The sequence below is a fragment of the Pongo pygmaeus genome, chromosome 18 (assembly GCF_028885625.2).
Source record: "Pongo pygmaeus isolate AG05252 chromosome 18, NHGRI_mPonPyg2-v2.0_pri, whole genome shotgun sequence".
NCBI lineage: Eukaryota > Metazoa > Chordata > Mammalia > Primates > Hominidae > Pongo > Pongo pygmaeus.
Window position 1 is genome coordinate 17,755,923 of NC_072391.2, and position 25,104 is coordinate 17,781,026.

The window sequence follows — 25,104 nt, forward strand, 5'->3', positions numbered from 1 at the left end:
CTGTCCCGCCTTCCCACTAAACCCCATCTTGACTAGTGATCTCTAGGACTTGCCCTTTCTGGCAACAGCTCCCACTAGAGGTGACTTGTTGTCAAAAGGAAAGAACAGAAACAGGAAGATGCCACATCCTGACCCTGCAGAGGACATGGCTGGAACCCTCGCCGAGGCCCCAAAGGAAAGGGAACCATTCTTTAGAAAGAAATAAAATATATAGATATATATATTTTTTTTACTGCAAATGTTCGCATTTCCAGTGTAAGTCATTACAAAAGGATCCCCCAAAACTTGGTTTATCTAATGTGAAAGAATGGTATAACTTACAAAAAATAAATATATGTGTTTTCACCTAAAAGAAAGATGCTCTCTGGGTTTGAAGTCGGCGACGTAATTCTTAGCAAGTATGAGTCTTGGGGCAGCCGTCAGCTCCGGCTGCTTTCTGGATTTCACTTTGGGCTCTAACCGAGATACCTTAAAGAACAGGCTTTAAAAGATGCTGCTTCTCCGTTTTCTTCCAGGAACAGAGACCAACACGGTCAAACACAGGGCAAGCTTCTCACTATTTCCTGGGAATGTTACTTCTCAGCCCAACACTTCTCTTCCCAAGAAGTTCAAGTTTTGAGACTGTTTTTCTCCCCGGAACAGTACTTAAAAAAAAAAAAATCATTGATATTCAAAGATGGGTTCTTTTCGTGTCCTGGAAGAGCATCAGTAACTAAATGTCAAGTTCTCCACAATGCTGCCCCACTGGGGGCCTAACCGGATGCCAAGGGAGAGAATTAAAACCTAAAAAAAGGAAAAGACTCAAGGGGACATTTTTTTGGTACCCACTGGTAATACTTGGGAGGTATTTCGTGTTCTTTACTTTGAAAGCTTCATAACCATGAGCAGGTACCATGAGAGGGAAAGAAAAGAGGCGGTAAGAAAAAAGAACAAAATCAATCAACACTGTAAGCAACCAATATTGCTTTGGGCCAGGCCCCTAACACGTTTTTCTGCTAGGACTGGCGTAGTACCTCCCAGCTGGTTGCTCACTCTCAATCTCTATTTCTAGTCAAGGTCAAATTCCCATGAGGCCATCTCCTTAATATTTACCCCACATCAATCATGGTGGGAACAGTAATAACAGCGTTGATTGTTCTTACAATGTTGAACAAAAGAAAAAAGCAAGGGAAAGCCTGGAGTGGGGGTGGGTGGGGAGGGGAGCCCCAGGTGGAATGTCGGCCCTGAGACAATCCCCTGGCCCTACAGTTCCAGGTCCAGGTTAGCCGTTAGTCCAACCAGGTCCCTTCCAGGAGGACAGGCGTGGGAGTGCAGAGGCTGCCTCGGCCCGAAACAAGAACTGGTAGAGCTGGCGCTGAGATGCTGGTTCCCAGCTTTTGAGTGCCTGGAAGACCAGATGTTGGCAAGAGGACCATCCACGACCCTGGGACACTGCCAAGGGGAGAGAATGATTTTCTCCAGTCCCCTCAACCACAAAACTGCAGCCCCAAGGAAATGAAGCATTCCTGGTGGACCCAGACAAGGATGTTAGAGGTGATGGGAGCCAGAAGCATCTCAAAGACTTGCAGTCCACAGACTTCGGCTGGAGAGATCCGAGGCAGTAGGCTGGATTTGGTCACTAGGATCTTCTATACAACCAATTCCTCCAGAAGTCTGGCTGCCAAAACTCCTCCGTGGGAAGCACCAGGAAACCACTTGCATTCCCGGGGGCGTGAGGCTGTGTGTGTCTCAGGGCACCAGGGGCAAGGGCGGTTGGCATCTCTGTCCCTCCCGTGTCTTCACAGCCAGTTCCAGGCAGGGGACCGGATGGCGGTGGCTGCTGCTTTGAATATGTTTTGGTTGTCTGGGTTTGGTTTTTATGTTTTGGTTTCAGTGTGGGAGGCTTGGTTTACCAGGGGTACTGACTCCTCCCTGGGCGCTGGCATGTAGGCCCTGCAGTTCTGACCAGATATGCCAGCTCTGGGGCTCACACCAAGCCGGCGTCTTTGGCCATGCTGTAGAAAAGACCTCTCTGCTGCAGGAGGTCCGACGGGGCGCCATACTCCTGGATTTCTCCTTTGTCCAAGACGATCACCCTGTAGGGAGAGGGGATACAGATATGAGGGGAAGGGGAGGGGTGAGCACCTCGTGCCCCTGGGACAAATGACCTGGGCAAGTCACTGCTTTGGGTCAGGCCCCTAACACTTTTTGCTAGGACTGGTGCAGTACCTTCCAGCTGGTTGCTCACCCTCAATCCCTACTTCTAGTCAATGTCAAATTCCCATGAGGCCACCTCCTTAATATCTACCCCACATCAATCATGGTGGGAACAGTATTAACAGCGTTGACTGTTCACATTCACTGTTTCATTACATTCAGAGTAAAATAAAAAGATCTTACCATAGTCTACAATAACAATTGGCAACATTTTTCTGAAAAAGGGCAGATAGTAAATACTTCAGGCTCTGCAGGCCATATGGTTTCTGTTACAACTACACATCTCTGCTGTATTTATAGTGTGAAAGCTGCCAGAGACAACAGGAAAATGAACAGATATGGCTGTGTGCCAATAAAACTTTATTCAAAAAAACACGCAGGGGGCCAGATCTACGGCCTGTGGGCCACAGTTGGCTGACCCCTAATATTTTAGGTCCTATAAGATTTGACACTGCCCACTTCTGTCATCATTTCTATGTCCTATATTTCAAAAGCACCAACTCAGCATCCGCCACTTAGTAGGTGGTACTCAGTGAACTAGAAACATCATGTCAGCTGGGTGCAGAGACTCACGCCTATAATCTCAGCACTTTGGAACACTGAGGCAGGAGGATCGCTTGAGGCCGCAGTGAGCTGGGATCCCACCACTGCAATCCAGCCTGGGCGACAGGGTGAGACCCCGTCTCAAAAATACGTATATAAAATAAAATAGAAACTCATGTCACTTCCCTGCTTAAAACCTTCCAATGGCTTTATAGGGCTCTTAGAACAAGTTCCAAGCTTCTCACCGTGGTTACACGGTGCTCTAAGATCTGGCCCCTGCCTAACTTTCTGGCCTCATCTCCTGCCCCTGTCCAGTCAATTCCAACCTCTAGGTACATAGCCGCCTCATGCTAGCCTTCAAATTCATTAAGCGCATTCACTTTTACATTCGGCTGTACCGGCTGCCTAGAATGTTCTTCCTTTAGATCAAAGGTTGGCAAACTGAGGCCTGCAGGCCATATCTGACCCCTTGCCTGTTTTTATGAATAAAGTTTTCTTGGAACATAGCCATGCTCATTCATTTGTGCACTATCTATGACTGCTTTCACACGGCAACACTGGAGTCAAGTGGCTGAGAGGCCATGTGGCCCACAAAGCTGAAACTACCCCAGCCCTTAACAAGGTTGCAGATCGCTGTCCCAGATCTTCTAAAGCCTGACTCCTTTTCATTGTTCAGGTCTCAGCTAAAATGTCACCTCTTCAGAGATGACCCACACAAAACTCAAAACTCCCCAAGCCCCTGGCACTACGGCCGCATTCTGACTTTTGTGGTCCCCGGCACTGATGCCTGCGCAGGTGGCTTTCTCCACACAAAATGCTAGAAATTCTATCTTACGACTGTATTGGTATAAATAAAATCCAGGTTGGATTATATTCATTTTTTTTTTTTTTTGAGATGGAGTCTCACTCTGTTGCCCAGGCTGGACTGCAGTGGCACAATCTCAGCTCACTGCAACCTCCACCTCCCAGGTTCAAGCAATTCTCCTTCCTCAGCCTCCCAAGTACCTGGGATTACAGGCACGCACCACTACACTTGGCTAATTTTTGTATTTTTAATGGTGACAAGGTCTCACCATGTTGGCCAGTCTGGTTTCAAACTACCAACCTCAGGTGATCTGCCCGCCTTGGCATCCCAAAGTGCTGGGATTACAGGCATGAGCCACCGCACCTGGCCTGCTTCTGATTTAAAAAAAAAAAAAAAAAAAAAAAACCTTTTTGTGGGCCCCAGGCACTGGGCCTGCAGTGCTCAATGGAAACAATGGCCCTGCCTGGCACTCGCTATCCTGTCTCCTTGGCAAGTGTCCTTCCCAGCACCTGCTGCCCTCTGGAATCCTGTTGGTTTGTTGCTCTGTATATTTTTTATCTCCTCCATCTAATAAGCTACTTGGTCCTGAAGGGAGGGACCTTGTCTGACAGTAGCCTACAGAGTCCCCAGTGTCTGGGAACATGGCAGGTGCTCTATGCGGATACACTGACTGAATGAATGACTAGATGATATTAGAAATACCTGGTACCACCGCGCACAGCGGTTCATGCCTGTAATCCCAGCACCTTGGGAGGCGGAGGCGGGCAGATCACCTGAGGTCAGGAGTTCGAGACCAGCCTGGCCAACATGGCGAAACCCTGTCACCACTAAAAATATAAAAGTTAGATGGGCGTGGTGGCACATTCCTGTAGTTCCAGCTGTTCCGGAGGCTGAGGCAGGAGAAATGCTTGAACCCCAGAGGCAGAGGTTGCAGTGAGCCGAGATCGCACCACTGCACTCCCGCCTGGGAGATAGAGCGAGACTCTGTCTCAAAAAAAAAAAAAAAAAGAAATAACTGGTACCATCCAGGATGAAGAGAGGATCCACCCACTGGGGCTGTCACTAGGGATAAGGACAGTGTTGAATGAATTAATTAATTAATGAGTGAGTCAGTGAGTAAGGCAAACTCCCAAAGCCTAGAGGCCATTGTGCCAGGGGCATCACCTTGTGTAGTCCATGATGGTGTTGAGCCGGTGGGCGATGGTGAGGACGGTGCAGTCCTCGAACTGCGTCCGGATGGTGGACTGGATGAGGTCGTCCGTTTCCAGGTCCACGGCCGCCGTGGCCTCATCCAACACAAGGATCTTTGTCTTCCTCAGCAGTGCCCGGGCTAGGCACACAAGCTGGCGCTGCCCAACACTTGACCGGAAGAAAAAGACCAGGAGATAGTGTTGGGTCAAACTACCCCTGACCCTGAACCTAGGCCCAGGCTGGGAGAAGTGAAAGGAGACACTCTATGTTGCTTAACCAGGAAAGCACGTCCACTCCCAACATCTGTGTCTGTAGCAGACATCACTAATCAATCAGAGCACATCTCCTATTCAGCAAGATGCAGGTTCAGAATCATTCTCAAAAGAGCGGCTCACACCTACAATCTGAGCACTTTGGGAAGCTGAGGTGGGAGGATAGCTTGAAGCCAGGAATCTGAGACCAGCCTGGGCAACAAAGCAAGACCCCCATCTCTCCAAAAACAAAAATAAACAAATTAGCTGGGTGTGGTGGCATGCTCCTGTAGTCCCAGTTACTCGGGAGGCTGAGGCAGGATTGCTTGAGTCCAGGAGTTAGACTCCAAGAGCAATCCACTGTACTCCAGCCTAGGCAACAGAGTGAGACACTGTCTCTTTAAAAAAAAAAAAAAAAAAAAAAAAGAGCCGGGCACAGTGGTTCACACCTAGAATCCCAGCACTTTGTGAGGCTAAGGCGGGCAGATCACTTGAGGCCAGGAATTCGAGACTAGCTTGGACAATGTGGTGATACCCCATCTCTACCAAAAATGCAAAAATTAACTGGGCATGGTGGCAGGCACCTGTAATCCCAGCTACTTGGGAAGCAGAGGCAGGACAATTGCTTGAGCCTGGGGGCGGAGGTTGCAGATGAGATTGGACCACTGCACTCCAGCCTGGGTGACAGAGTGAGACCCCCCGTCTCAAAAAAAAAAAAAAAAGGCCTCATATCCATGCATCCCTAATCCAACTGTGGGCCATGAGAGGTTGCTCTGGACTCAGACATGTACCTTACTTTGGCCAATGGGACACTGGCAAACGTAAGGCCAGCCAAAAGAATACTGTTAGATGCAATAGGGGCTTGCACGGTAAGGCCAGCCAAAAGAATACTGTTAGATGCAAAAGGGGCTTGCACGGTAAGGCCAGCCAAAAGAATACTGTTAGATGCAAAAGGGGCTTGCACGGTAAGGCCAGCCAAAAGAATACTGTTAGATGCAATAGGGGCTTGCACGGTAAGGCCAGCCAAAAGAATACTGTTAGATGCAATAGGGGCTTGCACGGTAAGGCCAGCCAAAAGAATACTGTTAGATGCAATAGGGGCTTGCACGGTAAGGCCAGCCAAAAGAATACTGTTAGATGCAATAGGGGCTTGCACGGTAAGGCCAGCCAAAAGAATACTGTTAGATGCAATAGGGGCTTGCACGGTAAGGCCAGCCAAAAGAATACTGTTAGATGCAATAGGGGCTTGCACGGTAAGGCCAGCCAAAAGAATGATGTTAGATGCAATAGGGGCTTGCACGCTCTTGTGCCCCTGCCATCGCCACAACAACATGCCCAAGCTGGAGAATGAGGGATGCACAGAACCCTTCTTGCACATACCCTTCTTGCCCCACCTGAGGCCAACAGCCAGCTGACCCCGAGATCAGCCAACAGCCAGCTGACCCCCAGACATGCATGTGAGCCCAGCCGAAAACAGTAGAGCCACCTGGCTGACTGCCCTCGTATGGCGGCAATGATCATTGCTTTATGGTTGAACGTGCCTGAGGCTTTATGGTTGGTTGTCATGGAGACGGATAACAGAACCAGAACCAGGCACTAACAAACACCACCAAAGCGGGACCCCAGAGGTTCCGCTGGTGTGCCAGGCATTAACGCTTTAGTTGCTGGGTCATGGACAGAGCTCCGGGATCCTGGTAGAACAACCAAGACAGCTGGGGTAGTGCATGGGGACTTGGGGGCTCAGAGCAGTGCTAGTGACCAACTGGTACAGAAGACTTTCCATAGCTTAACAACTGACAGCCACTGTCAACTGAATGGAGCTGGTGTGTATATAAGGAAATGTACTGGTTATCCTGGTTATTCTACCTCATGGTACAAAGAGCCTGGATTAAGACCCATTTTACAGATACAGAAACTGAGGCTCCAAGAGGTGAAGGGACAAACGGTCATCTGGGACTCAAATCCAGGTCTGACACAGATCTGGACAGAATCTTCAAACCCCCCTACCAAGGTGGCGCCCAGGACACCTTATCCAGTGTCTCCCTGTTCACCCCCGCCTACCTGAGGTTCTCCCCGCCTTCTGCACACTCGTGGTCCAGCTTGTCAGGAAGGGCCGACACGAAGTCCTTCAGGTGGGCCAGCTCCAGGGACGTCCAGACTTCTTCGTCCGAGTACTGGCTGAATGGGTCCAGGTTCATGCGGAGGGAACCCGAAAACAAAACAGGGTCCTGTTCAGAGAGAAGAGAGTGGACGGCATGTGACGCCTGTGTCACACTGACAAGCATGGAGACAAGGTGAGGCCTAAGGACTTCTGGCCGGGACTGTTGAAGGGGTGTCAGAGCTCCTTGGAATCACTATTTCTGGAGATGTTAATAATGGAGAAAAAGGCCAGGTACAGTGGTTCACGCCTGTAATCCCAGCACTTTGGCAGGCCGAGGCGAGTGGATCACTTGAGGTCAGGAGTTCGCGACCAGCCTGGCCAACATGGCAAAACCCTTTCACTACTAAAAATACAAAAATTAGTTGGGCATGCTGGCGCACACCTGTAGTCCCAGCTACTTGGGAGACTGAGGCAGGAGAATCACTTGAACCAGGGAGGAGGAAGTTAGAGTGAGCCAAGATCGTGCCACTGTACTCCAGACTGCGTGACAGAGCAAGACTGTCTCAAAAAAAAAAAAAAAAAAAAAAAAAAAAAAAAAAAAAAAAAAAAGCACCTAAAAAAGTCTGAGTTTGGCAGAATAAAACAGATGTCCTTTCCATACAACTTCCCAGAGCCTTCGATATGCAAGTGGGTTGGGAACCTCCAGAAATGAGACACAGCACAGGTGATTCCTAACAGTAAAGTCCCGTGGATTCTCCCCTGTCATCCAACTACAGAAGAGAATCTTCTAAGACACTTTAGGGAAGATTACACTAAAAGGCAACATATTAAGGAATCCACCTGCGGGGATTGGTCTAGAAAATCCTTATTTCAGCCAGGCATGTTGGCTCACCCCTGTAATCCCAGCACTATGGGAGGCCAAGGCAGGCAGATCACTTGAGGTCACGAGTTTGAGACCAGCCTGGGTAACACGGTGAAACCCCGTGTCTGCTAAAAATACAAAAACTAGCCATGCGTGGTGGTGCGTGCCTGTAATCCCAGCTACTTGGGAAGCTGAGGCAGAAGAATCGCTCGAACCCAGGAGGTGCAGGTTGCAGTAAGCTGAGATCATGCCACTGCATTGGGTGACAGAGTGAGACTCCGTCTCAGTAAAAAAAAAAAAAAAAGAAAAGAAAAAGAAAATCCTGATTTCTTACCAAATACTGCATGTTCTCACTTATAAGTGGGAGCTAAACTCTGGGTACTCATGGATGTAAAGATGGAAACGATAGACACTGGAGCCTCCATAAGTGGGGACAGATGGAGGAGGGTAATGGTTGAGAAACCCTCTCTCGGGTACTTTGTTCAACAGTTGGGTGATGAAATCCATAGAAGCCGAAGCATCAGCATCACACAATACACCCATGTAACAAGCCTGCAGGTGCACCCCATGAATCTAAAATTAAAAAGTCTTATTTCTTGTCTAGCTCTTGGAAGGGTTGGAGATTCTCAGTCTGACTCTGGCAGCAGAGAGAGAAGACGGTGTCTTTTTGGATTTTTCTAGATGCTCCGAAACTACCCCTCGCCGGGACAGGAAGTCGGGACTGATACTCAGTTAATTCCCACGTTGTTAATCATATGCTAAAAGGAAATTCAGGGAAGCAGCAGCATAGCCTAACTTCAATAAAAACAATGAAGGCCAGGCACGGTGGCTCACGCCTGTAATCCCAGCACTTTTGGAGGCCAAGGTGGGTGGATCGTTTGAGCCCAGGAGTTCAAGGGCAGCCTGGGCAACATGGTGAAACCCCATCTCCACAAAAAATACAAAAAAAATTTAGCTGGGTGTGGTGGCATGTGCCTGTAGTCCCAGTTTACTCAGGAGGCTTGGGTGGGAGAATCGCTTGAGCCTGGGAGATGGAGGTTGCAGTGAGCTGAGACTGCGCCAGTGCACTCCACTCTGGGCAACAGAGCGAAACCCTGTTTCAGAAAAAAAAAAAACAAAAAACGACGAAGTAGAGCCAAATGTATGTTTGCCCCAAAAATATACATACATCACTGTTAGTGCAATCACAGGGCTTGCCAGCTCACCCCCTGGGCCGCACCCAGACCCCACCTGGGGGATGATGGTGATCTTGAAGCGGAGGTCGTGCAGGCCAATCTTGGCGATGTTGATGCCATCGATGATGATCTCTCCTTTGGCAGACTCGTTGATCCGAAATAAGCCCAGGGTCAGGGACGACTTCCCAGCTCCCGTCCGCCCCACGATGCCGACCTGCGGGACAGAAGGGCCCAGGTGTGGTGGGAATGCTGCCATCTGGACTTGTCCCTGCCCCAAAGTGCCCTCTTCTCGGCCCCACCTCAGGCATCAGTCATCTGGTCGACCCAACTCCACAGCCCTCTCCCTCGCGTGCTGCCCAGAGACACTCCTTTAAGGGTGTTTCGGCCGAAGGTCAAGAAGGACTCTCTTCCCTTTGCCAGGCTCCCGAAAGGAATGACTCGGCTTTTTATAAGTTACTAGAGACCTCAAAAGAGATACAGAAGAGGCAGAAGGAATTTCCAACAAAGCCCTATTTGTTTAGACTCAAGTAACTATTAAGTAATAATCAGGCATTTCCTCATTTCCCCACTCTGTTTTTCACACCTTTGATGGTGAGTTTCCCATCATGAGTTGTTGAAATATCTGAAAGATTCAGGTGAATCTTCCGGCCCTTTACTATGACCTGGTCTCCATGCATCCTCTGCTAATGGCCAATGGATGACGTTCCTGGCCTCCAGTTCTCCCCTTCCTGCCTGGCTGTTGAGAGGTGGGCTTCCTCTTCCCTCCTACGGGGTGTCAGAGCAGCATGCGTGCAAAAATTCTCATGACGTGAGATAAGCCATAAAGACTCAACAAGGGCTGGGGCGCGGTGGCTCATGCCTGTAGTCCCAGCACTTTGGGAGGCCGAGGCGGGTGGATCACAGAAGGTCAGGAGTTCGAGACCAGCCTGGCCAACATGGTAAAACCCCATCTCTACTAAAACCATAAAAATTAGCTGGGTGTGGTGGCATGCACCTGTAGTCCCAGATACTCAGGAGACTGAGGCAGGAGAATCACTTGAACCAGGGGGATGGAGGTTGCAGTGAGCCGCAATAGCATCACTGGACTCCAGCCTGGGTGACAGAGTGAGACCCTGTCTCAAAACAAAACAAAACAAAAACAAAACAAAGACAGCAAGAATATCACCCACTCTGCTCTTCTCTGTAACTCAGAAATTATCTGCTGGGAACAGAATGTTCTGAGCTTTGTGGGAGGGATGTAGGAACAGTTCAGTAAGTCCACGTGTTCAGAGGTGAAAGCAGCCTTGTCCCCCAGCAAATGCCCAGGAAGACTCTCAGACCGATTCCAGAGGACAATCTAAGGGTATTACTCAGGTCAAGGAACCTCTTCCAAGAACAGCTCGGAACCAAGAGAAGGTTCCAAAATTCTGACAATTTCTCACTTCCCTTGAGCCATCCCCTAGAAGGGATGGTGACACCTTATTCTAGAGATCACAAATTCTAATGTCTTGGAGGGGCCAACTAGGCACTGAATGGGACAGGGAGGGACTGGGGTGAACCAGGAGGCTCACAGGTTGACTAGAAAGAGCCAGGCGGGGGAGGATTGACCTGATGTTGCCAGATGTTCTGCTCTTCCAAAAAAAGCAGAAAATAAATTTTTATATTAAGTCTTCCAGATTTTTCAGTATTTGCAACTTATTCAAATTTCTTCCAGGCTGGGTGCGGTGGCTCACACCTGTAATCCCAGCACTTGGGGAGGCTGAGGCGGGTGGATCAGTTGAGGTCAGGAGTTCAAGACCAGCCTGGCCAACATGGCAAAACCCCATCTCTACTAATAATATAAAAATTAGCTAGGCATGGTGGCGCATGCCTGTAGTCCCAGCTACTCGGGAGGCTAAGGCAGGAGAATCACTTGAACCCGGGAGGCAGAAGTTGCAGTGAGCTGAGATCGGGTCCCTGCACTCTGGCCTGGGCAGCAGAGTAAGACTCCATCTCAAAAAAAAAAAAAAAAAACAGACAAAAAACAAACAAAAAAAACTTCTTCCAGGGGACAGGAATGGTGGCTGATTCCTGTAATCCCAGCACTTTGGGAAGCTGAGGCAGGCAGCTCGGTTGAGCTCAAGAGTTCCAGATCAGCCTGGGCAACATAGTAGGACCCCCATCTCTACAAGAAATACAAAAATTAGCCAGGTGTAGTGGCACACACCTGTAGTCCCAACCATGTGTAGTCCCCCCACTTGGGAGGCTGCTGCTGCAGTGGGCTGAGATCACACCACTGCACTCTAGCCTGGGTAACAGAGCAAGACCCTGTCTCAACAACAACAACAACAACAACAACAACAAAACAAAACAAAACAAAACAAAAAAAAAACTTCCAAAACATATCTGTGGGGCTCATTCGGTCTTCAGGCTGTCAGTTCACCTAAAAGCCTTTACTTCTGCAAGTTGGATGCGCTCTGAACAGCTTTTACTGCCACAGTCCACTCCCAACCCCCGGAAAAGCCATTCAAGCAGAGGGTGGAACTGTGAGTGACTGGGGAGACGCCGCATCTAGGTTCACCTGCCGGGTGGCACCCTGTGCCCAAATGGGAATGGGTGGGGGAATGGGGCGATGTGTACTCACCTTTTCTCCCCCATTGATGGTGACATTGATGTGCCTGAGAACAAAGTCCAGGTCCTCTCGGTAGCGCAGGCAGTAGTTCCGGAATTCCACTCGGCCCACCTGGGGCCAGCTGCTGGGTGGAGCTGTCTCCTGGATTTGCCAGGGCGCCTTCGATCACAGCGAAGGGAGAGAGTAAGGAATTCCCGGTCCATCCGGTAAAGCTATGACTCCCCTCCCCTCCCCTCTCACTCACTCTGCTGCCCAAGGTGGCCTCCCAGACCTCAGCACTGGGGGGTTGCCCTTCCTGGAACGCTCTTCCTCAAATGACCCCCTCGCATCCTGTGGATCTCTGGTCGATGCAGAGCGCCCTCCCAGCCCTGTGTCCCTCTGTCCCCTCCCGCTCTGCCTTCTCCTTCAGGGCAATGCCTGTCCCCAGCCCTCGGGGCTCGTATGCTTGAGTGTATTCTGTCTCCCACGCCCACTGCACCATCCACTCAACGAGGACAGGCTCTAATTGTTCACCGCTGTATCCCAGGGCTCAGAGCACATAGTAGGTGTTCAATACATATTTATGAACATAAACAAGAAGAGTGACACAGCTGCTGATATAGAAAGTGAATTAGTGGTAGAAGGCACAGAAACTGAGGGGACATAATCACTCAGTAGGTCAGAGATACCTTCTGTAAAGCTGTCATCTCTGTGTAATAGATAATGGCTGACTAGACCATAGTTGTTCATTTTTGTCTGCCAGAATTAATCTGATGTTCATGTTCACCTTTCTTTTAAAATAATCATACAACTGATTAGTATAGACATTGTTTTTGTTTTTTTGGTTTTTTGGTTTTTTTTTTGAGATGGAGTCTCACTATATCGCCCAGGCTGGAGTGCAATGGCATGATCTCAGCTCACTGCAACCTCTGCCTCCCGGGTTCAAGTGATTCTCCTGCCTCAGCCTCCTGAGTAGCTGGGATTACAGAAACCCACCACCACACCCAGCTAATTTTTGTATTTTTAGTAGAGGTGTGGTTTCACCATGTTGGCCAGGCTGGTCTCTAACCCCTGACCTCATGATCCACCCACCTTTACCTCCCAAAGTGCTGGGATTACAGGCGTGAACCACCGTGCCCGCCACAGACATTGTTCTTAATATGAACGTGACAGGCAAACTTTTAAAAAGTTTTTCTGATAAAATATAAATGTTGCCCCCAGATTCTTTTAACGTCAAGGAAATGAGTAACAGCTTGTCAGAGACTTCCTATGGAACAAAGAATTTTTTAGATAACTATCTTTAGGCTGGATAAGGTAATAGATATATTTCAAAAGAGCAAGTGGAGGTATATCTTATCCGTATCTTTAGGCTGATGCAGAATTTTAAGGTGTAGACAAGTGTGACATTTTATGCACAGACTGGCTCTAGATATTTGAGGAGTGCAATACAGAGAGTTTAAAAAGTGATTTTGTAAAATCCACACTATGGTCTCTGTTTCTCCAAAGTAAATGTGATTTGTTCCTCACACTGCAGTGAGTCAAAAAGAAACAAGAAAACAATAACATAAATACTGAAGTATGTTTCAATGTTGGGTGAATTTTGTTTTTAGATGCCAATAAAACTTACTTTTTGATAAAAAAATTTTTTTTAAATAAATATTTATAAATGGAGTCAATGAAATGAACACAGAGAGGGGCGGTAACTTGCCCAGGGACACACAACCCTCCTTTTGAAAAGTAGTTCAGTTCAGCATTTCCTGAGGCCCACAGCTGGGTGTGGCCTGGGCCAGGTTCACTGGTTTTAGCCTCGGGGAGTGCACATCCCCCTCCAGGGCACACACAGGTGCTGAACCAGGCTGCAGAGCACATGGCCAAGCTCAGGGGCACTGCGGAGGGCACATAACAAGAAAACGCCGGGCACCTTTTAGGCAAGACATGCAGCCCTTTTGTGGATGTGCTATAAAATAACAGCGCTGCCGGGCGCAGTGGCTCACACCTGTAATCCCAGCACTTAGGGAAGCCGAGGCGGGCAGATCACTTGAGGTCAGGGGTTTGAGACCAGCCTGGCCAACATGGTGAAACCCTGGCTCTACTAAAAATACAAAAATTAGCTGGGCCTGATGGTGGGAGCCTGTAATCTCAGCTACTTGGGAGGCTGAGACAGCAGGATCACTAGAACCTGGGAGGCAGAGGTTGCACTGAGCCAAGATAAAACCACTACACTCCAGCCTGGGTGACACAGCGAGACTCCTCTGTCTCAAAAAAAAAAAAAAAAAAAAAAAAAACCACCACCACTGCCAACAAAAAGCGTTATTTTTCATTTTGTAGAGACGATATCTCACCATGTTGCCCAGGATCATCTCAAACTCCTGGGCTCAAGTGATCCATCTGCCTTGGACTCCCAAAGTGCTGGGATTACAGGCGTGAGCCACTGCGCCCGGCCAAAAAATAAGTGTTATTAGTGAGCGCTTACAATGCAACCAAGGCAAGTTGCTCTGCTCAGCACTTGAGACCCATGATTTCATCTGAGCCTCACAGCAGCCCTTAGAGGCAGTGACTGTTACTATCCACGGATGCAAAGGTGCCTCATGGTTAAAGAAAAGGTGTCACAGGATAACAGGTAGATCCCATTTATGTTAAAAGAAAAAGAAACAAGCAAACAAACGTGTGGGGGTATGTGGGAATCCACACAGGAAAGTTCTGGGGGAAATGCACCTGAATGCTAATGGGGCCTCTCTCTGGAGAGGAAAGGAACGGGGCGAACAGGAACAAACTGTCTTTCTCCACCATCAACTTCTTTTTTTGTTTTTTGTTTTTTTTTCGAGACAGAGTCTCGCTCTGTCACCCAGGCAGGAGTGCAGTGATGTGACAGCTCACTGCAACCTCCCCCTCCCGGGTTCCAGGGATCCTCCCCCCTCAGCCTCCCAATTAGCAGGGATTACAGGCACCTGCCACCATGCCCAGCTAATTTTTGTATTTTTAGTAGAGACGGGATTCACCGTTGGCCAGGCTGGTCTCGAACTCCTGGCTTCAAGTGATCCACCCACTTTGGCCTCTCAAAGTGCTGGGACTGCAGGCGCGGGCCACTGTGTCCAGCCCTGTATTGATTTTTTCTTTTTTAAAACAACAAGCATATCTCTATTTTATAATTTATGTACATAATTGAAGGGGAGATGCTATAACAACACAGTGAGCGGAATGGAGAGAAGTATGTGGAACTTTCTATCTATATATAAAAATACATGCAAATACAGAATAATGGCAGGACTAATGAGAACAATTACTTTCTTTTGGGTTTGTCAAACACAATCCTTCTAAAAATATAAAAGTCAGTCAAAAGTAAAATGCTTTTAAAAACTGAACTCAGGCCGGGTGTGGTGGCTCACACCTGCGATCCCAGCACTTTGGGAGGCTGAGGCGTTAGATCATGAGGTCAGGAGTTCGAGACCAGCCGGGCCAACATGGTGAAATCCCATCTCTACTAAAAATACAAAAATCGCCTGTAATCCCAGCTACTCAGGAGGCTGGGAATCGCTTGAACCCAGGAGGTGGAGATTGCAGTGAGCTGAGATCATGCCACTGCACTCCAGCCTGGAGCGAGACTTAAGTCTCAAGCAAACAAAAAAACAAAACTGAATTCAATCAAACTGAACGTTTTAACTGGGTGAACTGCATGGCATGTGAAATTCACACATCAATGAGGCTATTATAAAAACTAATGAAATAAGTTAGCTGAGCGGGGTGGCGGGTGCTTGTAATCCCAGCTAATTGGGAGGCTGAGGCAAGAGAATCACTTGAACCCAGGAGGTGGAGGTTGCATGAGCTGAGATCATGCCACTGCATTCCAGCCTGGGCAAAAAAAAAGAAGCCAAATTCCATCTTAAAAAAAACAAACAAACCTAATGAAATACCCTGTAAATGAATTAAATAAATTCAGTGTCAATTTGGAAACTGCTGGTGTAATACACACTTGGTTCCTCACGAGGGCACTCACGCCATTCTTACAATGCTCACCCGTGACATGGGACCTGGTTCACCCAGTCAGAATGTTAAAGGAGTGGGCCGAGGTCACCTTTGTGAATTCCTCAGGAGGACAGACCTTATGGAGGCCTTGGTCTCACTCCTAAGGGGCATCTCTCCTCAGGAGGCTGGATAGCATGGTACTGGATAGGGTCTCTGAGGAGGCACAGGCTCAATGCCTAGGTCTACCGTTTATCAGCCATGTGATCTTGGGCAAGTAACTTCATCTTTTTGTCTCAGTTTCCTCACCTGTAAAATGGGGGTAATAGTAGCATCTAAATCATAGGGCTGGGCTGGGCACGGTGGCTCCTGCTTATAATCCCAGCACTTTGGGATGCCAAGGCAGGCAGATCACTTGAGCTCAGGAGATCAAGACGAGTCTGGGCAACATGGCAAAATCCCGTCTCTACTAAAAATACAAAAATCAGTCAGGCGTGATGGTGTACACCTGTGGTCCCAGACACTCAGGAGGCAGAGGTAGGAGAATCACTTGAGCCTGGGAGGCAGTGAGTGAGACTGCACTACACTCCAGCCCAGGCAAGAGTGAGACCATGTCTCAAAAATCAATCATAGAGCGGGGTAAAGACTGAGTGCATTACTCTGTGTTAAACGTTTAAGTATAGGCCTGACATTCTACAAGGTACTACGTGTGTCCCTGTTATCATTAATGGTAGGGTGGGGGTGTCGCGAGTTATTATTGTGATTATCTGTTATCACTGCTGTTCCTACTCGTGCTGGTGTTCAGGGCCTAAGAAGGCAGTTATTAAGGGCAACGCAACATCAAAGACTGGAGGCACGGGTCCTAGTCCCAGCTGTTCTACCAAGCCACGTGGGACCTTGGATCAGCCATCGTCCCTCCCCAGGTTCCCTTTTTCTCCATCTATAAAAAGGGGACTAGGGTTCAATAACTGTAGGGCTTCCCAAACTTTGGTCAGTTCCCAGCTACATCATTCGTGTAGTATGCATGTACTCATTCTCTTGTTTTAATATGCTTAATCAAGTCACTTAGCCTTAATTTCTCAACTTACTTAAGAGGAAAATTTATTACAATCACAAATGGAAAAGTGGTATTATTTTCCGTAACAGGAGTCCCCTATACAAATACATAACAGGCCAGGTGCAGCGGCTCACACCTGTAATCCCAGCACTTTGGGAGGCTGAGGCAGGCGGACAACCTGAGGTTAAGAGTTCGAGACCAGACTGGCCAACTTAGTGAAACCCCCCATCTCTACTAAAAATACAAAAATTAGCCAGGCATGATGACAGGCACCTGTAATCCCAGCTATTCGAGAGGCTGAGGCAGGAGAATTACTTGAACCTGGGAGGCAGAGGTTGAAGTGAGCCGAGATTGCGCCACTGCACTCCAGCCTGGGCGACAGTGAGACTCCCTCTCACACACAAAAAAACCAAATTCATAACAAGTAACAGAAGATTATTTCTGATAGACAGAAGCCGTCCTGTTGAAGACTCCAAGTGTGAGGGCTGCTGTTTATCTGTCTGTTGAAGGGAGATCATCTCAATTGCTAAGGTGTTAAAGACCTGTTAGCCCCAGACTAAGACTTTCTCTGTGATACCGTCAAAAGTTATGAAAGATACTTAGAGGGGGAATCTTCTTCACAATGTGAAGACCTTCTGAATGCCCTGACAGCATCCCAAAGTCTCGTATATGGATACCCCAGATCTTGGGGAAAGCCGGTAAACTATTTTCACCCTAAAACCGGGCTCTAAATAAGTGCTACAAAAAGACTGGACAAGCATAAGATGCACTTCTACCTGGTGAGGTATCCAGCTCAGAGGCAGAGGTGCACAGGATAGGGTCCAGAGATCTCCTTGGGGTAAAGCTACACCAAAGACCAAGAGGTCCAGCCAGGGGCCCTTGCCTACCTCCTTCTCAGTCTCTGAATACTCCTTGAGTCTCTCCACAGCCACAATGTTGGTTTCCATTTCAGATGACATCCGAACCAGCCAGTTCAAGTATGTGGTGACCTGTGAGTTGAAGAGTCACATGGCATTTCTAGAGTGAGCAGGCATACTTTCCTTTTTCTTTTTCCACTGAGATAACAGGAAACAAATTATTTTCAACAAGTATGAATTATGGCAGGCTGAGGCAGGCAGATCACCTGAGGTCAGGGGTTTGAGACCAGCCTGGCCAATGTGGTGAAACCCCATCAGTCACTACTAAAAATACAAAAATTAGCCAGGCATGGTGACACACACCTGTAAACCCAGCTATTTGGGAGGCTGAGGCAGGAGAATCACTTGAACCCAGGAGGCAGAGGTTGTAGTGAGCCGAGATCGCACCACTGCATTCCAGCCTGGGTGACAGAGCGAGATTCCGTCTCCAAAAAAAAAAAAAAAGGTTATGAATTATGATGTAACATTCAGGTAAGAAAGGTACCGAAATTAGCAACCCCAGTTATAGCCATCACCCAGGCCTGCCACATTGCCATCTCCTAAGCACATACTACGTTTCCAAAATAACTCATAGGCCACATAATAAGAAACTGGAAAATATTTTTAGCCAGGTGACAATATGAAAACACAATGTATCACCACTTGTGAGATGCAGCTAAAGCAGTTCTTAGAGGGAAATTCATAGCTTTAAAAGCATTCCCCTTGTAGCTGGAAGTATCCTCTTCGGCCAATAAGGAATCTGTGTGACTGATGGGGAAAATCCACATGTCAAATCTGTCTCCTGCTCTACTTGGTCACCAGGCACTGCAGCACTGTACCCACTCCTCAAACTCCATGCCTCTCATGTTCCTCTCCCCCATTCCTGTTGGAGCTGGAATCCAAAGCCAAGGACAACTGGCTCCCCCATTAACAGACTTTAATAATCCAGCCATGAGCATCCCCTCTTACCTGCAATGAGTAAGACACTGAGAGGCCCACCAAGCCAGCACTGAGGCTGTGCCTGGAGATCACCGCAAACAGGGCAGCAAACAGAACGATGCAGTTGCCCACACACTCCAGCCGCACGGCCAGCCACCTGCACCAAGACACACAGGCAGACAAACAGGCATGGAGTCAGCTCCACAGAGACTTGGCTTACAACTCTTGGGGGAGGAAGGGGATTCTTTGCTAACTCAAGTAACTCCGCAATAGTTCCAGAGAGAGTCCTTCCTGGCACTGCTTTTTCAAAACATGCACAATGGGCACAGGGTAGGGAGGGCTGAAAGGCACAAGGCCAGTAAATCCTCATTAATCTGGCAAATCCATGGATTAAAACAGAGCTCTCCAGAGGCAATCTTCCCTGGAATCTGAAGCTTGCCTTTTTAAGAATCAACTTTTTTCTCATTGAAGCCTTTAAAATATATACATATAGGCCGGGTGTAGTGGGTCACTCCTGTAATCACATATATATATACACACACATACATACATACACACACACACGCACATACATATACACACACACATATAGTGCATTAACAACAACAAAAAGATGTCCTGGAAATTCCTAAATACTAAGAACACATCAACTATAAGAGACACTAGTGATTCAAAATAACCATCGTTTCTCGGCCTTTTGGCTAAAAACAAGCAGAAAAAGTCTCTTGTTATGAGACAGATCTGGGAGGGGAGTGCCTAACTAGTACGAGTAAACATCATTGTAACGTTCCCAAACCCAGACTCTTCTTCATTTCAAAGTGTTAAAATATACTATTTTACCCTTTAAAATAGAAACAGAAATCACGTTTTCTGTCATTTTGTTTTTTGAGATGGGGTCTTACTCTGCCATCCAGGCTGGAGTGTGGATGACATGATCACAGCTAACTGCAGCCTCAACGTTCCAAGTTCCAGTGATCCTCCTGCCTCAGCCTGAGTAGCTGGGACTACAGGCCCATGCCACCACACCTGGCAAATTTTTGGTTTTTTGTTTTGTTTTGTTTTAGAGACAGGGTCTCCCTATAGTGCCCAGGCTGGTATCGAATCCCTGGGCTCAAGCGACCCTCCTGCCTTGGCCACCCAAAGTGCTGGGATTACAGGTGTCAACCAATGTGCCTGGTCATCTTATTTGTTTAAAGATAGGTTTCATATGGTATCATGTACCATCAGAACTATTTTATTTTACTTTTTATTTTATTCTTCTCTTATCTTCTATTATTTCTTGAGCTAGAGTTTCGCTCCTGTTGCCCACGCTGGAGTGCAATGGTGCGGTCTTGGCTCACCGCAACCTCGGCCTCCTGGGTTCAAGTGATTCTCCTGCCTCAGCCTCCCGAGTAGCTGGGACTACAGGCACCCACCACCATGCCCGGCTAATTTTTTTGCATTTTTAATATAGACAGGATTTTGCCATGTTGACCAGGCTGGTTTCAAACTCCTGACCTCAGGTGATCCACCCACCTTGGCATCCCAAAGTGCTGGGATTACAGACGTGAGCCACCGCACCTGGCCATCTTATTTGTTTAAAGCTAGGCTTCGTATGATATCATATAGCACTAGAACTATCATTTTAATGTTCTAAAATATAAAGCATTCTAGGAAGATGGGGTGTTGATCTTTTCTCCATTACAGCCCTTATGAACCAAGTGACTGATCCTCACTACTCCGCCAGACACAGCCAGATTGTGACAAACTCCCTAAAAATTCTGAAGGGAAGTCAAGGTCTCTAATCATTCAGGGTTGGCCCACCCAGACTTACACTATGGGATTAGAGTGTGTAAGACGGGCTAATGGTTATGGGACACCTCTGGGGTGCTCACTTTTTCAGAAAAGTCTATCAGGATGCAAATGGGTGAGAGGGACACTTCTGTAGATTCAGCAAATAATTAGCAAACCTCTGCCTCTTTTGGATTGATGCTATTATCTGTGATCCACAAGATATCAATCTCCCACCCCCCATCTCCTTTGTTTTTCCAGAGACAGGGTCTCACTCTGTCACCCAGGCTGGAGTGCAGTGGTGCAATCATAGCTCAATGCAACTTTGAACTCCTGGGCTCAAACGATCCTCCAGCCTCAGGCTCTCGAGAAGCTAGGACTACAGGCACACACCACCATGACAGGCTACTATTTTTTTTTTTTTTAAGAGAGATGAGGGTCTTGCTATGTTGTCCAGGCTGGCCTGGAATCTCTGGCCTCAACGGATCCTCCTGCCTCAGCCTCCCAAAGTACTGGGATTACGGGCATGAGCCATGACATCTGGCCCGCAAGATGACAATCTCATACGGTTTAGCTTAGTATTAGTAAATTGCTTCTGACACACTTCACCCAGGGGTGCATGATCACCCCCAGACGGAAACAGCAACATGAAGATACTCAATAGCAGAGTCTGTCGCTGCACTCTTGCATCACTAGGATGACAGTTAAAGGGAAGCACTTGCAGGGCTTTCTGACTCCAGAAGAGCTGTGTCCCTACACTTAAATGCCCCGGGCACTGCATGTCTACAGTGCTGCTGTCTGCTCTTAATGATTCATCTGTCCTCTGCGCTCATCAAGCCTCTCCATCATTTCTGCAAAGGCCTGGGTTTGGCTTTATACCTAGCTCAAGGTGCGAGGAAAAGATCGAGGCAAAGGGACAAGGTGCTAAGGCGGCCTCCTCCACCCCCTCCTGCAGGCCCACCATGCGCACCTGTTGGCCACGATGCTGGGGTAATAGGCCTTCTGGTTCTCGTCCACCTTCAGGTCACTCTGGTGGATGAAGCGCTCCTGCTCCTCGAAGGCTCGAATGACGCTGACCCCCAGCAAGGTCTCGTTGAAATGGGAATAGACCGGGGAGCGGCTGACCGACTCGAGGCGCTTCAGCTGCCGGGAGGAGGCCACGTAGAACCTCTGGGGTAGAGAACAGACGCGGGGAGTTGATGAAGGTTCCCTCATCCCATCCTCCCAGGGCAGGGCTGTACTGGAGAAAGTCTAGACGTAACCAATACCTCCAGGAGGCAAGACGTTAGAGCCGGGCTGCCCTCACAGGGGTGCCCACTCACCTGGTGAAGCACAGGAATAGCACCACCAATGACAAGGACAGTGACAATAATAGCTCATGCCTATACAAAGCCCACAGCCCCAGGCATCGTTCTAAGCATTTTTACAAACATCAGTTCATTCAATCCTCACAAAAAACCTGAGGTGCTCATTCCTATATGTGATGGGTAAACTAAGGCACAAAGAAGCCAGTTAATCTCCTCCCCAAGGTCACGTGGCTAGCAAGGGGCAGAACGGGAATTCAAACCCAGGCCATCTGGGCTGCAAACTGCTAACCTCTACCCTGTACTGCCTCTCTGAAGGCTTTCACCTCTAGGGTTTTCTGGAACCAGCAGTTTTCTGGTTTTCGGCATAGGCTTTGAGGTCAATGAGACCTCAGTTCAAATCCTGACTCAACTACTGACTGGAAATATAAACACGACTAACACTTTATTTCTCTAAGCCTCAGTTTCCTTATCTGTAAAATGGGAACAACAAGGCTTGCTCGGCCGGGTGTGGTGGCTCATGCTTGTAATACCCACACTTCAGGAGGCAGAGGCAGATCACTTGAGGCCAGGAATTTGAGACCAGCCCAGGCACATGGCAAAATGCCATCTCTACAAAAATAAGAAATTATTAAGAAAACAAACAAAACAAAATAAGGCTTGCTTCACGGGGTCATTGTGAGGGTGACATGTAAGAATTACAGTCTTACATGTGATGTGTATTTGCGTGGACACATTATTTCATAAATCATATAGATATACATGATGTCACTAAGCACAGTGCCTGGTAATACTAGGTTGAACCACAGGAAATAGCTGTTTCTATAGATAAGAAATGAGTATTAGCAGTTTCATATAGTTTGACCTAACAGTAAGCATTCAGTTAGCTGGTGACTATTGTTATCATTAAGTGACAGAATTCCGCCTGTTGATCACATCCCCTCAGGAGTGACTGTGTCCATGCAATGGCCAGTTCCAGCACACTCAGCCCAGCTGAGACGCCCATGAGGATAGGGTCAATCTCGTCACCCCCTTCCTTCGATGGCCTCCCAGGGCTGTTAGAGTTGTCAACCATGCTTCCCTCAACTCATCTCGTCCTGTAACTCTCCCCTTCCTTCCCTGCACACAGGCCACCTGCCTCTGCCACCATCCCCATCCCGTCCAGGCCATTCCTCATCACCCAGCAGATGGGAGCACAGATGTCACTTCCTCGGGAAGCCCTTCCCATCCTCCAACATGAGCACCTTCTCCGGGCTTCAGTGTCCCCGCTCCTGGGCTACGATGATATGTTTCACAAGCAGCTCCACCCACCCTCTCGGGCAGACACTTCATCTGCTCTGCCTCCCCCAACCTGGGCATTAAGCCAGTGCCAGGCACCAAGAGCCTCCCGATAAGTCTTTTTAGATTCAGAACAAAAGCCAACCACCTTCTGCAAGCTTTATGGAGCTGTGGATCAGAGGCTGCACCAGCCATTTGAGGACACTGCGCTCTCCTAGCCTAGGTTTTTCTCATCTATGCAAAAGGAACTTGTGAGCCCGGGGTTCCTGATTCCACAAGGTGCCTACAATTGCTTATCAACAGCAGAGCTGGGAAAACTAACAAAGGGTTGCTAGGAACTCGGCCTCCCTGCGTCCTGCCCTGGGCCAGCTGTACTGGGCTGCTTTGGGGCAGAGTCCAGCAAAAAGCATCAATAGCAGCAGGTGGCTTTTACGAGGCCTCTGTGGTTGGCAGCTTCTTTCTGGATGGCGGCATGGGCGTTAATTGGAACCTACAGATGGAGAGTCTTCTGGGGCCCCAGAAGCTCTGTAAGTGAACCCAGGTACCACACAACCCCACACAATCTCAGAATAGCTGTTCTGCCAATTTCTGGAATGTGGATCAGATATAATTTCTTCTCCAGCTGTTCCCACTGCCTCCCATGAAATCCAGACCCCTCTGCATGGCTGAAGGCCCAGGTGATCTGCCCCATCTTACCGTGGACCACATCTCCTTCCTCTCTTACCAGCTTGCTTTCTGAACAGTCCAGATGCAAATCACTCTCAAGTGTGTTACCTGTTCAGTTTCCTCCACTTGCCAGTGCCTCTGAACCTTATTTACTGGAAAAATCTAACCTGAGATGATTATTTGTTCAGGAATGATCTTATTTTATTTTTTAAGACAGAGTCTCGCTCTGTCACCCAGGCTAGAGTGCAGTGGCACAATCTCGGCTCACTGCAACCTCTGCCTCCAAGGTTCAAGCAATTCTGCCTCAGCCTCCTGAGTAGCTGGAATTGCAGGCGCCCACCACCGTGCCTGGCTAATTTTTGTATTTTTAGTAGAGATGGGGTTTCACCATGTTGGCCAGGCTGGTCTCAAATTTCTGACCTCAGGTGATCCATCTGCCCTGCCGATCTGATGTTTTTTTGAGACAACTCGCCCTGTCACCAAGGCTGAAGTGCAGTGGCACAATGTCAGCTCACTGCAACCTCCGCCTCCGAGGCTCAAGTGACCCTTCCACCTCAGCCTCCCAAGCAGGTGGGACTACAGGTGCATGCCACCACACCTGGCTAATTTTTGTATTTTCTGTAGAGACCAGGTTTTCCCATGTTGCTCAGGCTGGTCTCGAACTCCTGGGCCCAAGCGATCCTCCTGTCTAGGCCTCCCAAAGTGCTGGGATTACAGGCATGAGCCACTGCACCTGGCCAAACTTCATATAAATGAAATCTCACAGTACCTACTCTTTTTTTGTCTGGCTTCTTTTGATCGCTATAACATCTGTGAGATAAACCCAAATTGTTGTGTATTAGCATTTCATTCCTTTTTACTACTCAATCATAAATTGTATAATTACATCACAATTTATTTCTCCATGGTCCTGTTAATGGACATTTGAGCTGTTTCCAGTTTGGGGCGATTATGAATCTAGATGCTGAGAACATTCTAAGCACTGCCTTTGCTCTTTTTTTTTTTTTCATATACACTTAGGAATGAGACTGCCTAGTGAGAAGATAAATGTAAATTTAGCCAAAAGCCATTAAAAAATTTACTATCCTATAATCTCAACCCTTCAAAAGATGATGTTTTCATGTATCTGCCTCCCTTCCAGTCCTGCCCACACACATTATGCATTTCATCTCCGTGATAACGACAGTGCACCTAGAACTTGGTCCTTTGCTGAAATCATTTCCTTTGTTGTTGAAAAATAAAATCCTTGGTGCTCCAACAGCTGCGTCTTCTAATTATCCCTGCTCAAAGCCACATCGCTCCATGGTGTACCCAAGGTCCTGCTATTGGCAGACATTTAAGTTGCCTTCAACACTGCATTTGGCCTGTTTTGTTCTTTTTGAGTCTTTCAGGAAATTTTCCAGCTGGCGTATGAACACAGATAACATATTTGGTAAATGCAAAAAAGAAAAAAAAAAAGGTGGCACCAATTTCAAGACGATACAACGAGACTGCGGGAACTGGACCTACTCTCTCTGATTCCATCACTGTTCGTTCTCATC

At 48.0% G+C, this 25,104-nt stretch overlaps 1 protein-coding gene across 12 annotated transcripts in view; it reads right to left on the bottom strand.

Moving 5' to 3' along the window:
* Positions 1-202: 202 nt before the first annotated feature.
* ABCC1 (ATP binding cassette subfamily C member 1 (ABCC1 blood group)) overlaps positions 203-25,104 on the bottom strand; it is a 192,781-nt gene continuing 167,879 nt past the window's right edge. For all 12 annotated transcript variants that reach the window (XM_063654345.1, XM_054455379.2, XM_054455381.2 and 9 more), the window contains 8 exons: positions 21,286-21,485; positions 18,576-18,702; positions 17,598-17,699; positions 11,727-11,873; positions 9,180-9,338; positions 7,048-7,214; positions 4,709-4,903; positions 203-2,075 (listed from right to left, as the gene is read on the bottom strand). In XM_063654345.1, coding sequence (XP_063510415.1) covers positions 1,967-2,075; positions 4,709-4,903; positions 7,048-7,214; positions 9,180-9,338; positions 11,727-11,873; positions 17,598-17,699; positions 18,576-18,702; positions 21,286-21,485 — 1,206 coding nt within the window. In that variant the 3' untranslated portion in view covers positions 203-1,966. The remainder of the gene's footprint in view (positions 2,076-4,708; positions 4,904-7,047; positions 7,215-9,179; positions 9,339-11,726; positions 11,874-17,597; positions 17,700-18,575; positions 18,703-21,285; positions 21,486-25,104) is intronic.